General features: G+C 41.9%; 1 protein-coding gene across 5 annotated transcripts in view; it reads right to left on the bottom strand.

The window, feature by feature from the left end:
* CDH2 (cadherin 2) overlaps positions 1-17,758 on the bottom strand; it is a 176,671-nt gene that overhangs the window by 148,231 nt on the left and 10,682 nt on the right. For all 5 annotated transcript variants that reach the window (XM_075920791.1, XM_075920792.1, XM_075920793.1 and 2 more), the window contains exon 2: positions 15,085-15,196. In XM_075920791.1, coding sequence (XP_075776906.1) covers positions 15,085-15,196 — 112 coding nt within the window. The remainder of the gene's footprint in view (positions 1-15,084; positions 15,197-17,758) is intronic.

The following is a 17,758-nucleotide window of genomic DNA, read 5'->3' as shown; positions in this document are numbered from 1 at the left end:
CAAACTGCACAGGATCAGATTTTTAGACACTTTTGTATTAAATACATCCCATCGCTGCTGTTCTTTTCAGTGACAAAATATACTTTTCTGAGATTCGTCCTTTTAAAGCCACAATAAACTTGAAACACACAGAGGCCTGAAAGGGGACACGATAGCAGTTTTCAAGTACCTAAAAGGGTGTTTCAAGAAGGAGGGAGAAAAATTACTCTCCTTGCCCTCTGATGATAGGACAAGAAGCTATGGGCTTAAATTGCATCAAGGGAGATTTAGGTTGGACATTAGGAAAAATTTCCTGTCAGGATGGTTAAAAACTGGAACAAATTTCTTAGAGAGGCTGCAGAATCTCCATCACTGGAGATATTTAAGATATCCAAAGGTTGGATAACAAGAGTGCCATTTCAGGAGGCTAGAGGGGGCAGCAGCCGTGCACTCTGGGACGCAGTGTGCTTTTCTTCCCATTCCCCGGACGCTAAGGGAGTGAGGGGAAAAGTGCTTGCAATCGGTGTATGCCTCTCACACTTGGCTAGCGAAGGGAAATCACCAGCTGGGTGCGAGAGGCATGCACCGATTACAAGCACTTTAGGGCCCAGGGAATGGGATGAAAAGCACACCGCATCCCGGAGTGCATGGCTGCTACCCCCCAAAATTGCACCCTTGTTGGACAAACAGCTATCTGGGAGTGCTTGGTCTTGCTGTGAAGGAAGGGGACTGGACTTGATGTCTTCTCAAGGTCCCTTCCAATTCTAGTGTTCTATTTTCAAGCCCTAGAATTATAGGGCAATTAGGAATCTTTCCCAAGCTGGTGTCATTAATGTCATCATTTAAAAACCAAGTGAAAATGTAATTCTTATGGTTATAAAGGTAATACTGCAAACAAGGAACAACTTTCTCTGGAAGATAAGGCTTATGTCTACAGGCGGACAGCTCTAGAACTTCTAATCACTGCTTAGAACTTTTCCAAACTGCTGCAAATGGAAAAGTAAATTTTTACTGTTCCTATTAAGAACCTTGTGGGAACAGACACACAAGCATCAGATTTCATTCTGCTGACCTTCTATGAGGAGCTAGATCTTTTCCTCTCTCACCAGCCATTCAATGAAACCATACCAACTGATCTCAGTTGAGTTACGAACCTGTTGCCTTTTTCCTCAAAGATTACCTGCAGCAAGACTCAGGAAGTAATTGGAACTGGAATCATTTGCAACAGAGTTAAGAACAATGGAGCTTAATCCTCAACTACAGTAAACTTCCGATAATCCGGCACCTTTGGGACCCAGGGGGTGCCGGATTATCAGATATGCCGGACTATCAGAAGGGGGGGGCTATAAGGGGTCTGGGGTGGGGGAAGGATGCCACCCCAGACCCCTCATAGCCCCCCCTTCCGATAGTCCGGCTCTGCCCCAGGCGTCCCTGATTCAGCTGCTGCTGAAACTGACCAGCAGCGGCTGAATTGGAGATGCCTAAGGCAGAGCAGCTGGGGCGCTGCCGGGTTGGTCCCCGCAGCGCCGCACCTTGGCGCTGCGGGGACCAACCCGGCAGCACCCCAGCTGCTCTACCTCAGGTGTCCCCAAGTCAACTGCTGCTGAAACTGATCAGCGGCTGATTCCAGGAAGCCCGAGCTCTGCCCCGGGCTTCCTGGAGTCAGCTGCTGGTCAGTTTCAGCAGGAACACCTGGGGTGCTGCCCAGTTGGTCCCGCAGCCCCGAGGGGCAGCGCTAGGGGACCTACCCGGCAGCGCTCCAGTTGCTCTGCCTCCAGCTTCCCCGATTCAGCCGCTGGTCAGTTTTAGCAGTGGCTGAATAGGGGAAGCTGGGGGCAGAGCAGCTCCAATGGTCCCGGCTGCCCGGAGCACTTCTGGGTTCCTGATGCTGCCGGACCATCAGGAGAGACGGACCGTCAGATGCCGGACCATCGGAGTTTTACTGTATATCTTAAACAACAAATAGCCAATCTTAGAGACTAAAAAACATAGGAGATCATGAGCTTTCATAGTAAAACCCACATCATCAGATGAGTTGGAGTGTAAACAACAGAATCCAAGATATATTTATAACAGCAAAAGAAAAAGAAAAAAAAGTGTCTTGTAGACGTGAGAACTGACAGCACCAAATCATGCCTTCCAAATCTCCTCAGCTGCCCAGGCATGGTATGAATTTCACCTGCAGGAGGACAGCTTTAAATTATGGTGCAGAGTCCATGTCCTATTTCCTTCTCCTCCCTCTTTTTCCCCAGTATGGGTGTGTCTAGACTACGGGGTTTAAAAAAAAAAAAAAAATAGCTTCACCTGTGTCTAGACTGCACACATTCTTTCGAAAGTAAATCGAAAGAACACGGCAGTGTTTTCAATCGTGGCAAACCTCATTTTACGAGGAATAATGCCTTATTTCGAAAGCACTCTTTTGAAAAAAAAGTGCTACTGAATGCAAACTGCTTTTTTGAAAGAGCGTCTAGACTCGTTAGAAAAAGAAGCTTGCTTTTTCGAAATCTGCCTGTAGTCTAGACGCTCTTTCAAAAGAGGCTTGTAGTCTAGACGTAGCCTAAGACTCCTCCCCCGTTACAGAGAAGCATACCTCTATTAGAGTAGCAGGTGAGGAAAGGGCTACTGGAGCCAGAAGAGCTGCCTCTGTCAGCTTTACACTGCCTGGAAATTCCCCTGACAGAGAGGAAGTTCTCCGAGGGAAATCTCAAGCTGGTGTACTTTCACTTTGCACTGTATAAGGGGCTAGATCCTCATTCTACTCCTATTGCCCAACAAGAGACCATTAACATGATCCAGCCTTTGTATCTCCTGAACTTGGATAAGACCTGATGTCCTGGCAACAAGATGAAACACCGAGTTTTCCTTCATAAGTGACAGAGATGATATCAGAGTTTTGATGAAGGCTCTCTTTCCAGCACTAGAGGGAAGTGATGGGTGGCACTTTGTTCAGGTGTGTGACCAAGTGATAGCTGTATCACCCTGGCCACTCAATGTTGCACCATGGAGATGGCTACAGGCTCAACAGAAAGCAATTAACCACCTTCTGTTGGGGGATTACAAGCATATGGGTGGCAATTATTAGGCTACTGACAAGACTGGGAGGTGGGAGAAACAGGTCACATGGGAGAGAATCTCAGCCAGTGAGCTGTGTGTGGAAAGCACCTGCTGCAATATGCTTATGTCATGTCCTGTTTAGCAAAGAGCTGTGGAATAAAAGGTACATGTGGTGAAAAGGAAAATCAGCCAGTGAGTGTTTATGACTACCAGGTAATGGAAGCAAGGCAAGGTAATATGGCACATGAGTATCTGAAGAAAGTGCCCCATGACAAGGTGATCAATGAATAGCTAGTTTGCTTTTCACCGAGTCTCAGAGAGGTAGCCATGTTAGTCTGTAGCTTTAAAAATCAGTGAGTAGTCCTTAAAGACTAACATCTTAGGGAAGTGGTCCCCAACATTTTTGGGTGGCGGGCGCCACACGGGCCTGCCAGGCTGTGGGTGGGGCTGTGAATGCGCTGGGCGCCTGGGGTACATAAATGCCCCGCGGGCACTGTGTTGGGGACCCCTGCATTAGGGTATTTATACACTACAGAGGAAAAAAAAACCCCGAAGCTGCCACTGTCAATCTTCCAGAGTTCAAATTAGCAGGTCTAGTGAAGTCACGCTAATTTGAACTGAGAGGGGCATGCTGGTAGATGCCTGTCATCCTGCTTCCCTGAGAAGTAAGGGAAGTCAAAGGGAGAGTATGCTCCCTTCGACTTCCTGCAGTGTGGACAGTGCCAAAAGTCACATTAAGGTAGTGTGACTTCAGCTACGCAATTAAGGTAATTCCACCTTATCCCATAGCATAGACATACTATATATTTTTTTTTAATCTGTAAGGGTATCATGAGATTTTGTGTGTGGGGGGGGGAAGTTACCTGTCAATTGTTGAACTGGTATTAATGAGGCTAATTAAGTGGGCTGGAAGTGTCACATTCTTAGCTTTTAATGTAAAAATAGAGTTGTTAAAGGCAGGGTACACTGGCTTTATAATGTGACATCCAGTTAATGTCTTTGTTCAAGCCCAAGGTGGAGGTATTTTAGAGCCTTATAAACATTTGTTCACACACAAGAGAAAAGGAAAATGAAGTTCTCATTAATATGACAATTGTATAACCCATTTTAACACAACATTTCATCACTTCACATCCTTTTATTTTCAGTAGTTACATTTACTTGACAGAAAAAAGTAACAAAATGAAACTGGAATGTAGGGTTTAGAAAAGCTAAGTTCAATATTTGAGCTTAAATTCAAATAGAAAAAATATTTATTCAGAATTCAAGCAATAAAGGCTACAACATTACAAAGATGACTACCCTTGACAGTTTGGATGTAGACATAGGATTAAGTTTTAACCTTCAGTTACAACCAAAAGCCCAATGCAATTGAAGACAATGAGATTTCATGAATTTAAGTGAAAAATTAATTTTTACCAACTGTGTATATTTAATATATATTTAATTACTGTTATGAACTGCATTTTATCTACATATTATCAGTTCTTAAAAAGACAAACATTTAGCAATAGTTTAACTAGCACTATAAAGAAAATAAAATTGGACACCCTAACATAAATCAGATGTAAAAAATTACAGAAGTTGAAAAGACAAAAAAAAGAAGAGTTAATCTAGATATTTTACAGCCGTTCAATAAGATGAACAAGTATTTTACACCTAGTCTAGGACAGAGGGCCACAGGCCACATCTGGCCCATCAGCAATTTTAATCCAGCCTTTGAGCCCCCACTTGAGAATAGGGTCAAGTGTTTGCTCTTCTCCACAATGCTCCCAGAAGCAGCAGCAGCAGCATGTTCCCCTTTTGACATCTCCCATGGCTTGGAATTAGTGTGGCACATGCAGGGCGGGGGGGGGGGGGGGACGGGACAAGAGGAGAAGCACAAGAGCCACACTTCCACATAGGAGCCAGCTAAGAGGGGATAAGAGGGACATGCTGCTGCTTCCATGACAGCAGCCTGAGATAATAAGGGCAGCCCAGAGTCTGCACTCCCCTCCACATCCTAACCCCCTGCTCCAACCCTGATACTACTCCCAGGGCTCATCTAGACTACGCTAGAATGTCGAAAGAGGATATACAAATCCTGCGAGAATTTGCATATTTTTCCAATCTCACTTTCAAAAGTGGTGCTTTCGAAAGTGAAAGTAATTTAGACACGGTTTTTCGACAAGGCGGGAATTGCCGAAAAAGCCATGTCTAAACTGCTTTCACTTTCAAAAGCGAGCTCAAAGAAGATATGTATTCTTTTGACACTCTAGCACAGTCTAGATAAGCCCCAAATCTCCAAACCCCTCAATCCAAGCCTGGATCGTCCTCCTGCATCCCAAACTTCTTGATCCAGCCTGGAGCCCCTTCCTCTATACCAAATCCTCCAGCCCCAGCCCAGAGCCTGCACCCTCAGCCAAAGCCCTCACACACATCATTACTCAATCCTAATTTTGTGAGCATTCATAGCCCTCATCACTTAATTTTCATACCCTGAAGTGGTTTTTAGGCCAAAAGGTTTGCCCACACCTGCACTAAGATAATCTATATTTAACTGAGGGTGTATCCTCTTGGCAGCCAATATCCCTCCAATCAGGAGCAAGAAAAGCACCAGGACATTTACTATCAACAGCTCATTATACAGCTCCTCAGCAAACCCAGGACTATTCAGCAGATTCACCACACTACATCAGTATTTCTTAAACTGTGTTCCACGAGGCAGTCGGAGGTCTGCCGCAGAGAACAAGAGAGTTGAAAATGGCCACCCTTAAAGGGGCAGGCAACCTTTTTTATTTATGTATGTATTGCTCAATAACTTTTTTTTTTTTGCGCTCAACAAAAAAAATCCTTGGTGTTCCTCATAAAAAAAAAAAAATTTATTGTTTGGTGTTCCTCCGTCTTAAAAAGTTTAAGAAACACCGCACTACATTATTGATGGTTGGGGAAAAAAGGTATAAAGCTGTTTAATTGCACTGAACTTGAATTCCTCCTTTACCTGATTGGTATACTCTCCCCTCCCCTTTGATATTTTTTCTGGAGTGCCTAACAGTAGGGTTCCTTAAAATAGCAAAAGGATCCTCTTCAGGCACCTTGAGAGAATATGGCTTCTCTTTCTCTGCCTGAGACGGCAAGGCTAAGGGAAGCAATAGTAAACAAACAAACAAACCCACCATACACAACAGTTGGTGTTTCTTCAGCCTACAGAAGAATAAAGAAATGGCATTAAGGAGTTCACTACAATCCTATGCTACAGAGGAATGCATGACTAGCTGTTGAAATTCCAGGGGATTTCCATTTGGTTCACTTTTAGCAACTTGAGAAATGATGGCAGCAAAGAAAGAGGTCAGCAACCAACTCTCTCTTTATATTCATGCTACCTTCCATCGTCTCGGTTTCCATTTTCAGACTCCATAACATGGACCTCATACAGAGTCTAGATCCGTGGTCACCAACCAGTCCATCATGATTGACTGGTTGTCACAGCCAGTCGATCAAGAGGTGTTCCCAGTCCCTGCTTGTTGCCCCCCAACCCCGAGGAGCCCATGGTGATACCACAAGTTCCTGTGAAAATGGAGCTAGTGCTGGCTTCCTGCAGTGTGGGGGAGGGAGGGAACGTCCTGCAGCTTTGCACCAGATCCGCTTCTCAGGAAGCACACGCAGGATCTGGAGCACCTTCATCCAGCGCTATCCAGAAATCCTTGTTCCTGGAGACCCCCAGATACTAGCCAAGCTGTCCCTGCCCCCTCCCTCTGGCCAGACCCCCTCACCAGTACCCTGCCCAGGCCCCCACCAGCACTCTGCACCTGCCCCCTGCCCAGGCCCCACCATCATCCTGCCCTGCTTCCTGGCCAGACACCATCCAGTCCCTTGGCCAGACACCATCCCTGCCTAGACACCCACCAACACCCTGCTCCTGCCCCCTCCCAACTGGCCAGACACCTACCCCATCCCTAGCCCACTCACTGACAACCCTGTTCCACACACTGGATCCCTCATTTTTGGCCCCACCTCAAAGTGGGGAGGGGCCCACAAACCCTGAAACCCCAGAAGAGTTAATATTACCTACCTCTCCTCCCCCATGGGGCTGGACTGCCAGGGGACTGAGTTATTCAGTTGGGGCCACATCAGTGAGGTAGTTTTGGAGGGTTGGGGGGTTGCATTTCACTTGTGTGGTTCCCGACTGATTTTTCTGTGGGTCAGTGGAAAACACTGAAACATTGTGTTGGACATAATATTTTATTTAAAAATGAAGCTGGCGAACAAGCCCCCCCCAATTGGGGCCAAGCTCCCATCTGGCCACAGCATGATAACACTCCTGCACCACCTCCCGACCCCAACCCTGAGCCTATCATACACCTGCCCTGAGCCCCTCACATCTCCAAACTCCTGCATCCCCAGTCTTCTGCCACAACACTCCTGCACCATCCATACACTGCAAATCTGCTGTTCTGAGCCCATCATACATCCTATCCCAAACTCCTGCACCCCCACATCCACAAGCCTGCAGCTTGCTCAGCAGCACCCCAACCCTCCAACTGACTCCATCCTGGAGCCCCCCCTCTGAACCAGCATCCCCTTCTCCACCTGCTCCTGCACCCAAATTCACTCCGAGAGCTTGCACCTCTCACCCTTTCCCACACCCAACTCCCTCATTCCCACCCCAGAGCCTGCACCTCCTGTCTCAATCCAGTGATAGTGAATAAGGGCTAGGGACAGAAAATGGACAGGAGGGGAATGGAGAAGACAGAGCCTCAAGGAAGGGGTGAGGTCTTGGAGAAGGGATGGGATAGATCTTGGCTTTCCCTGACATTTAAAAAGTGATCTTGGGTGTAAAAAGGTTGGAGACCACTGGTCTAAATGAGACATCAACAGAGAGCCAGCCAATAGGCCCCATGTAACAGGATTCTCATATAATTCGTCTACCATTCTCCAACCAGTTATTTTTTTAAAAATTAACATTGTTATTTTTAGTAGTTAATTACGCCCCCCAACCCAAAATGCCAAAACAGACTAAAAAGATTTGGTTAGTAATAGTTAAGGCTGTGAAGTGTTTGTAAAAATAATTTACTATTATACACATTTAAACATAAAAAAAATCAAACACTAAGTCCCCACAAAAAAATCATTGCCCATGGTTAAATTTACAATTCAGAACTCAACTTTAAAAGTTGATTAAAACACATACTTGTATACAAACAACACTTTATATAATACTGGCCAAATATATAATTGGATTAAAAAAAGAATTAGAAAAATTAATGGCTGAAAGGCTCTTCAATGGCTATTAACCAAGATGTGCAGGAATGGAACTCCATGCTTTCATATTCCTAAGCTTCTGAATGCCAGAAGTTGGGACTGATCAATAGGAGATGGATAATGGATACATTTGCCCTGTTCTGTTCATTCCCTCTAAAACACCTGGCACCTGCCATGGATGGAAGATGGGATAATGACCTATCTTAAAACACCCTTAATTTCTGCCTTGTAATGATGTTTTGAAGAAGAAACTGAGCTAATGCTCATGCATAAGGTTATTTCATCTCACTGTCCAGCTCTGTTACTTTCTTCTACATTCTATAACTATTTCAGATCTGGAAATTATTAAGTACACAATCCACATAAAAAAAATCTCAATTAGAAAAAAAAACTCTTAGCACACAACTTAGAGCACATGTGCAATAACAGGACTGACAAAACAAGTATCTTCAAAAGCACTACCACAGACTAGATCAAGCATCTGTAAGCACAGGGTCTGATTCTGCAAACATGAACTCTAGTAATTTTACTCACATAAATAACTGTTTGCAGGACAGAGTCTAAAAGATTTAACTAAACAAGCTAGACATTTATTTTTAGTAAGACTTTTTTTTTTCCAAATGATAAACTTAAGAACTTTAAAAAAAAAAAATCATGTGACAAATCAGCACAGACATTAATACTTAAAATCAGACTCATTCCTTAATTTACTTTTTCGCCCCATGTATTCCAAGGAACATGTTATATGACCTACATCAGGGATTATATTCATTGTAGCGTGTAGGCATAAAAGTCATGATATGGACACAATTGGCAGTAAATTAAAGGTAAAGTTTTATCTCTCTGATTTTTGCTTTCATTTGCATATATCAAAGTATTTTAATCTTTAACTTTCAAATTGGAATGGCTTCTGAGTTGTTCCTAAGTATTCTACCACCCCAGTTATACCCTCTAATAAAGTAAAGGCAGTCCCCGGATTACAGTGAACCCTCGTTTATCGCGGTAGATAGGTTCCAAACCCGACCGCGATAGCTGAAAATCCGCGAAGTAGGGACACCATATTTACGTATTTATTTAACATGTATATTCAGACTTTTAAAACCCTCCCTTTACGTAGTACTGTTAACAAACCACCCTTTAATGTACAGAACACTTAATGCATGTACTACAGTACCCTAAACTAAAACAGGCACAAATATTAAAAAAATCCACGATATATTTCTTTTATAATATATACATACGTAATGAAAAAAGTCCGCGAAGTCGTGAATCCGCGATGGTCGAACCGCGAAGTAGCGAGGGCTCACTGTATGTACAAAATAGGGACTATAGGTTTGTTCTTAAGTTGAATTTGTATGTAAGTCGGAACTGGCTCCAGATTCAGCCGCTGCTGAAACTGATCAGCGGCTGACTACAGGAAACCCTAGGCAGAATTGCTCTGCCCCTGGCTTCTTGGAATCAGCCGCTGATCAGTTTCAACAGTGGCTGAATCTGGACTCCTGGGACAGAACAGCTGGGGCACTGCCGGGTAGGTCCCCGCAGGACCAACCCGGCAGCACCCCAGCTGCTCTACCCCAGACGTCCCGCAACAAAAGCCTGGCCTGCTGGGGGGAGAGGGGGCGCACTAGATGCACCCTTTCCCCCCAGCAGACCAGGGAGACCCGAGCAAAGCCGCGGAGGCCCCGCCACCTCTACGGCTTTGCTCCGGTCTCCCTGCTGTGCTGGGGGAGGGGGGGGGGGGGGGAAGCCACCCCAGCACAGCAGGGAGACCCGAGCAAAGCCGCACAGGCGGCGGTACACCGCTGCCCGTGCGGCTTTGCTCCTTTGCTCTGGAGCAAAGCCGCACAGGCGGCGGGGTCCCTCGCCTCTGCGGCTTTGCTCCTGTCTCCCTGCTGTGCACAGGGAGACAGGAGCAGGAGACAGGAGCAAAGCCACAGAGGCGGGGGACCCCGCCGCCTGTGCGGCTTTGCTCCGGGGCAAAGAAGCAAAGCCGCACGAGCAGCGGGGTCCCGCCACCTGCGCGGCTTTGCTCGGGTCTCCCTGCTGTGCTGGGGAGTCCCCCCCAGCACAGCAGGGAGACCCGGAGCAGCTTTTCTTGCCCCAGAGGACGCGGTGGCGGGACCGCTGCGATCTGGGTGGTCCCGCCGCCCGCGAGCTCCGGGGCGAGAAAAGCCCCGTTCGTAAGTGCGGATCCGACGTAAGTTGGAGCCGGGTAAGTCAGGGACTGCCTGTAGTCCTAGTAGCCATTAGATCCCACTGACTCAAATCAAAAATTTTTATTCTAGCTCCTGAAAACCAGAGAAGTGCTTTAAAGAAGGATTAGGATGGATCTCAGGTTCTATCGAGAGAGACCACAACTTTGTCTGCATTTAAACCATAATAGGAATTAGGAAAGGAGTGAAAGGTGTTCTATACCATTTGTAGTCAAGAGATTTTTAATTTTATGCAGACAATAGCAAGTCTGATTCAGAGCTCATTTACACTTACGTAAAGCAGAATAACTTCATTGAAATAATTGGAATAATAATGATTTAAAGAGTGAGCAAAAAAATCAGCCCCCCATATCTTCTGTTTACATTTAGGAGTTACTCTGAACTAGGCCATAGTGACATGATTGTACTGCATCTTGATCACAGGAATAATGTAATTCTAAGATTAAAAAATGAGTCAAGATTCTTTAACCTTGCTGTGAACTTTAACTTGCAAATGAAAGAATGTTTGCCCCCCTCCCTCCCACACACATAGCTGTCTTATCCATGGTGTGACAGAAGTGAAATGGAAATAAATGAGATACTTGAGCCTGTGGGTTGAGTTTATCAGAGACTGCACCAGTAACCGTATGAACAGTTCCTATTTCTACAGCAGCTGCTAAAGCTAGTAGTAACAGGGACAGAAGATAGGCAACACTCAGGGAACACTCCGGGAACTACCTACTTCTTTACCCTTAGAAAGAGGAGAGTGCAGTGTGAAGACAAACACAAAGAAGAATTCTTTAAGCAGCAATTAAAACTCCCTGACCAGGAAATGCCTATATTTCTCAAGCTCCTCACTGCAACACATCCTATTGGATTGTTCCTACTGCTCTTAGTAATCTGCATGTTTTTTGCAAAATGTCCAATTGAGAGTCATCTGCTACATTCTGCCTCTTTCGCTAGACATAGTTGCCGTTTGTGGCTTGCCACAGAAAGCATATACAGTGAAAGCATTGAGTGGATGCAGAGCTATGCAGCCATTTCTGTCCTTACTGCTTCTTCTCTTCTCTACTCCTCTGCCAGGCTATTCCCCACACATCCCAGGCTAGTCTGACATTTGTGAAAACCCTGCCAGTTAGGAAACACTGTATTAGAGACACATCTACTAGGAAGTGTTCACCTATTAAGAGGAAGCAAAAACTTCTATTTTGCAAATATCTCCCCCTCTACCTCTTTAGAAAAGATCATAAGTGAAGAAACTTAGAAACGGTTAAAAAAAAAAAAAACACACCACAACCACCCAGAATATACAGGATCCTAAGTGGTTTGTGAGCTATAGATCCTCACCCAATATCCTGTATAGGAGGCCCCCCGACTTGCAACTGCCCGAGTTCCGACCCCCTGCACTTACAAAAATGGTTGTAAGTGCGGAAGGGGCTGAAAACCCCTGACTTATGACCTTGGCCTGCATTTATGATGGCACACAGCACCTATTGTAAATGAGGGTTCGAGTTATGACACCCCTGACTTGTGACGCATCCACTGGAATCAACTGCATCACAAGTTGGGGGCCTCCAGTACAGTATATGTTCATTTATAATATTTTAAAACAGATTCCTTCTATTTATTGCATCTTACTGAATGTACAACTGGAATATTCTTAGTCATGATCTCTATTAGTCACATAAGTGACTTTCATTTAAGTTTTGGGAAGGATGGGAATATAAAATTCTATAATCAGAAACCTTAAAGATGATGGCCGTCTAACCAATAAGATAAACAGGAATTAATAAAACAGGAATTACATGCTTAGGTCACGTTCTGAGTCAACATTTTTTAAGAAAGAAAACAAAGTGAGCAGCCACTGTCTATTTTATTTCCAGTGGAGAGGATAATAAAGTCTCTGTGCCTGTGATATCACAATGCATAGAAAAAAAAAAACCACACACAACAAACAAAATTTTTTTTTTAAAGCTCTCATTTCTGCAACCCCAAAGGAAACCTATAATTAGAGTGACTCTGAAGTAACTCCACTGACTTCAATGGAGTTAAAGATAGGAGACTCTTTACTCATGGGATCAGAATCAGTTCCAGAATTTTTCTTTGGAAAGCAAAATGTCATGCAACTATACTTCAATTGTCATCTGCATCTAGCTTAATAATCATCAAATGGGCTTTTCACAACAATCATATTTCAGAATGAAAGTATAATTACATTTAAGTCAAAGACATGCAACGATGCACTGTATGTTTATGTGTAATGGCAAATTATATGCTTTTAAGCATGTCAAAATGTTCAAAAGAATTAACCATTATAATAATTCTACTGAGAACTTGTGGTAGGAAGACAAACTCCCCCAGGTCATTTTTCAACTAGTTCATACTATCTCGCATAATGTGATACATATTGTATGCATTGTACATTTTTTCAATTCCTATTTCCCTAAAATGTCATACATTTTAATATCTTTCAAGGGGAGACTGGCTATATTACACTACACATTTAGGGGAAGAAAAAACGTTAAAAATCAGTAGTGTATTGAGTGCTTCATGAAGCTGACAGTGAATGCAGAAGTTTTTCCTCTACATGGTATTGTCTCAAATCCCCCTTAGATTAGTAGTGACAAAGTCATTACCATCAGATGGTTGATATGAAACGAGTCTGATATCTCAGTTCAATTTTTAGCAGATAGTGTTTTTTTTTGGGGGGGGGGGGTTAAATCAAAAGAAAATTGTCTGGTTAAAACTAAGGAAAAAGATTTGTCAGAAATTTCAAATGAGAGAAAAGACTGAACAGCCAAGGAGACTGAACAGAGCAATGTAGGGAAGATTTCACTTGTCTGTGGTCTCTTGTTTTACGATTACAAGCATTCTGTCTCCAGTTCTTCCAAACAGGAACCCTTCCACAAGCACTTCTCTCCTTAAATTGTAGGTTTTCCAGGGCAAGAACAATGCTGTCTGTGGTCTTTGTTCAGCACCTACCACAGTGAGAACCATAGGTGCTACTGTAAAATAAGCAACAATACATATATGTTGGAGAATGAAAAAATCCCCAAGTTCCCTCCTAGCTGACTACCCTGTTAGGAAAAATAGGAACTTCAATTTATTGCATTAATTTCTAAGCTATCCTTTTAACAAAATATTTTAACAAAATAAATTCTGCAATGGGGAACATTTACTTCCTTGAAATGAAAGGCAAATACTTGAATAACTCAGTTTCTAATACATTAAAGATAATCAATTATTTCTGCATTCAAATTTCCATTATAGTTATTAAAGCACAAAACGGGTCCTTAAAATATAATTATCAGGAGATACTGCTGCATACAGTTTGCTAAATCAAGACTAATGCTTTTGTTTCAAAGAACCATTTGTGTTTTCGCTTCATTTAAGAAAGATCTTTTCATTTCAATGTCTTGATCTCTATAGCCATATTCATATGGGACAGAAACAATTAATGGAATTAAATCCGTTCTTATTTAAGATGTATCAGAAACTTCTTGAAACTAATCCTGTTGATTAGCTCCGCTATTTCTAAATTAGCTAGAAAGCAATTTCTTCCATATTCACAAATTATAAAACAGCAAAATTAATGTGTATTGCTTACATTTTAGACCATATTACAATTCCACTTAAATGTAACTCTTGAGGTGCAATTTTATACACTAATAAAAACTTAGGAAATATGCCATTTTGCATTCTAGAAAGAGAAACACCACCTGTACCTCCCCAAAAATAAGACAAAGAACTGCACATTAAATCTCCAGTCCAGATTATTCCAGTGACTTCAGTTAAATTCAACATAGACACAGGAATGTACGGTCTGCACTTGCAGAGTCTGTTGTGGTATTAGGACTTTGTAGGCTTCATTCTGGGCTGGTTTTTGTGTCAGTAAGACATAGATCTGAATTGGGGCAATAAAGAGCCAAGGTGCCTAACAGGTAGCAATGGCAATATTCTGCTTCCTTGCCAGAACTCCTCCCAGAGACCCCAGAGTGCTAGCGTAGCAGGCGCACTGCTACATCTCTTAGGTATACTCTCCTACATCCATGTGAGCAGTAAACTTAACTGGCCAACATATGGAAGGGGAGAGCCATGGCTCTGCTATCTGAGTGTCGCTTCAAAGGTGGGCTTCAAAAGAAATAGTAAGAAAATAGGCTTGGTGCTAGCCTGAGCACAAAGAATGCAGCATGTATGACCCCTTCATAGATCATATAAGGTGGAAGGGGAAGGCTCTTACTCCTCCATTGATAGTCACGTAAAGGTTGTTTCTGGTACTACAGTGAGGACATATGCTAATAGTGCAATTACTAAGAAGTAATATATAAGAAACAGTTCAATGTGAAATCTTTGCTAAGGAGAACATAACGGGAGAGTCAAGGTAAGATTTGCCAGAACTCACAAATCTTCAAATTATTGTCATGGGAGGTTCACAAGTTACTGTTAAGGTCAACAAACTATCCCTCAAGCTCCATTACAGTAAGTTGAGGGGGAAAAAAATCAAGTAATACAGCTGAAATAAAAAGGTCTTATTTAATAAGTTTTTAAAAACCCCTTGAGTCCACTTTATCTTTAAGACTATAGATAATAATAAACAGAATGTCTCTTCTAACAATACCATTGAGAAGAGGCTGTCCTTCATCTAAACTCCTCGATATGACCGCATTGTAAACGTCTTCGGGAAATCCAGTCTTGCATAGTATGCCTTCACATGTTGCTTTTATTGGTGCCTGAAATACAAGACAAAATTTATGTAATACTTGCACTTCCCATTCAGCTTAGAAACATTTCACTTGGCATAAACCCTATTTGTTGCTACACCATCTTTTGTTTCTAAAGAGCTTCAATTAGAACTCTGGGGGCAAAGGGTTAATCTTTTTGATAACTGGAATGATGGAACAAATCCCACTTGTCTTGTAAGACGTAAATAACACACAATCTTGATTCCTTTAACAACTGAACATTTCAACTAAAACAGTCATTGAGACTGAAGTGGAATAACAGAGGGGACAAAAGCATTCCTTCCCCTGGAAATAAACCTTGCATAAAACTCATCATCAACTTTTCAAACGTGTATATGCTACTTTTGATAGAAGAGATTTAACTAGCAGTTTAAATGTTTGGTTGTGAGTACTTGTCTGCATTCACTCTATAGGTAAATGGTTGGAGGGAAAAATCATATGTAACATTTTAAACAGTTGAACCTACATTTAAACAGAAATCACAGAAAGGACGTACTATCGTACTACACCTTCTGGGTAAAAAGAGTGTTAAAAGAGAGAAGGAGATATTTTTTAAAATCAGCATAACAAAGCAATATATTAACTTACAATGAAACTGAATTTACAATCTCATTTTGAAAACAATTTTTTTTCCAAATCACACATCTTTTGCAATTTGGGGAAAATAACTTCCACAATAGGCATTTAAATGGCCATTTTCAACTAACTCTTTCTCCTTTATTTTCAAGCAGGTTTTAGAGTTAAATAATTAATTCATCAGCTATGTATAGTCATTACAGTAACCACATAGGATTTTGCTATATGTGCTACTAATATACAAATGAACCAAATAAATCTAATCATAATTTTAAGTTGTGTTGCCAAATAACTCATGTCATTAAAAATATTCTTGCTGCTAAAGCCCGAGTATCCATTATTATATAATTTTAGCCCTTACCTTTTGAAAGTGATAGATAAAACAAAATATGTAATTGTGATAATGGACCATATTTGACTCCCTTTAAATGGTCTTACAGATCTCAGACATATTCATACATGTTATAGCTCAAGTTTTTTTGATTCATTAATGGGGATACATGTACCCTCATCTTCCATTTCCACATACGGGTAGTCAGCATTCCAATTCCCATTACAAAAAGTTTATCACTTGGGGAAATTCTTGAAATGGTCATCTGAGCCTCATCTAGCTGATTCTGGTTCATCTCAAGAGTTGTACCAGAACAGAAATTCTGCCAGCATACTGCAGTTTTGCTTTTAATTAGTCTATCATCCATTATGAGGTAACACATTTTAATCAGGGTAAACACCTGTACAAAGTAGTTACATGTATCTGTGTCCAATTAACTTTAAACTGTGAACTGGAATTAATTGTGATCTAGGTGCAACAAAAGATCTCCCAGCTATGCACAATCTACGCATCTTTACAAATCCCTTGTAATTTAAGAGTTATAACTTTGCAATTGTGTGTGTGTGTGTGTGTGTGTGTGTGTGTATATATATAAAAAATAGGAAGATCATAACTCTTACATTAGGAGGGACTTGTATTGAAAGTTCAGCCAAATCTCAAGATTTATAAATGACAAAGACATGTAAAGATTGCCCCCCCACTGAAAAACTAGTAAATTAAAAATTGACTGAATCTTCCTAACTTTATAATTCAAATAACTGTTCCATAGCTTCCAGAATTGAAAAAAAAAAAAGAACTGTTTTACACTACTGTGCCAAGATGAAAACACTTGTGATAGGACAATAGTCTTTTCAAGGCATCCCTTAAATAAACCCTAAATGGGAAACAAAGTAGAGATAACAGGATTTTTAGAAGCCTGCACTAATGTGCCTGGGAATCCTTCAGCCTTTCCAACAAACTATATGTACTAAACAACTCTTATAAACTGAAACAATGCCCAATGAAACAAAGACTTCAGGACATGAATAAAGAGCCCTCTTTATTCCTTCATTTGCAAACTCTCAAGTTTATCCAGAAACAAAAGACAGTATGCTGTTCCCAAAAACAGCCCATTGTAAAACATCCTTTGGGAATAAAACCCCAAGAGGAGGCAGAATTCTAATGTATAAAAAAAAACCTAAGTCATGCATTTTCAGTTAAATAAAAGCATAGCTTGAGTCATGACAAGATCTCAGTCATATCAAGTTTAGCTCAGGAGTATTAAAAATCACGACTGGATTTAAAAAATAATATCTCCCAGAAAAAACAACCTGAAGTAAAAGTATGAAATGTTATGATCAAGAAAATATTGACATGCGTTTTCCTATCCTTATTGTCTGAGACAAAAGAAAGAAGGAAAAGGGAGATTATAAGGCATACTGTTGTAATATATAAGGCTTTTTCTGTGGCTAGCACAGTCCAGAAGACCAGCTTGAGCAAAATATAACACAAATGGTACAATCATCCACAAGAGATGACTACAGAAAAATTTACCTTTTAATATAAAAGGCAGATACACATACTGTTACCAAAACCTTCTAATTTTAAGGGGTGTTTTAAAGCCTCTAAAGAAGGGGTGGGCAATAATTTTTAAGGGGGAGGCA

This window comes from Pelodiscus sinensis, chromosome 2 (assembly GCF_049634645.1).
Source record: "Pelodiscus sinensis isolate JC-2024 chromosome 2, ASM4963464v1, whole genome shotgun sequence".
NCBI classification, from domain to species: domain Eukaryota; kingdom Metazoa; phylum Chordata; order Testudines; family Trionychidae; genus Pelodiscus; species Pelodiscus sinensis.
This window is presented reverse-complemented; position numbering and strand designations above follow the sequence as displayed.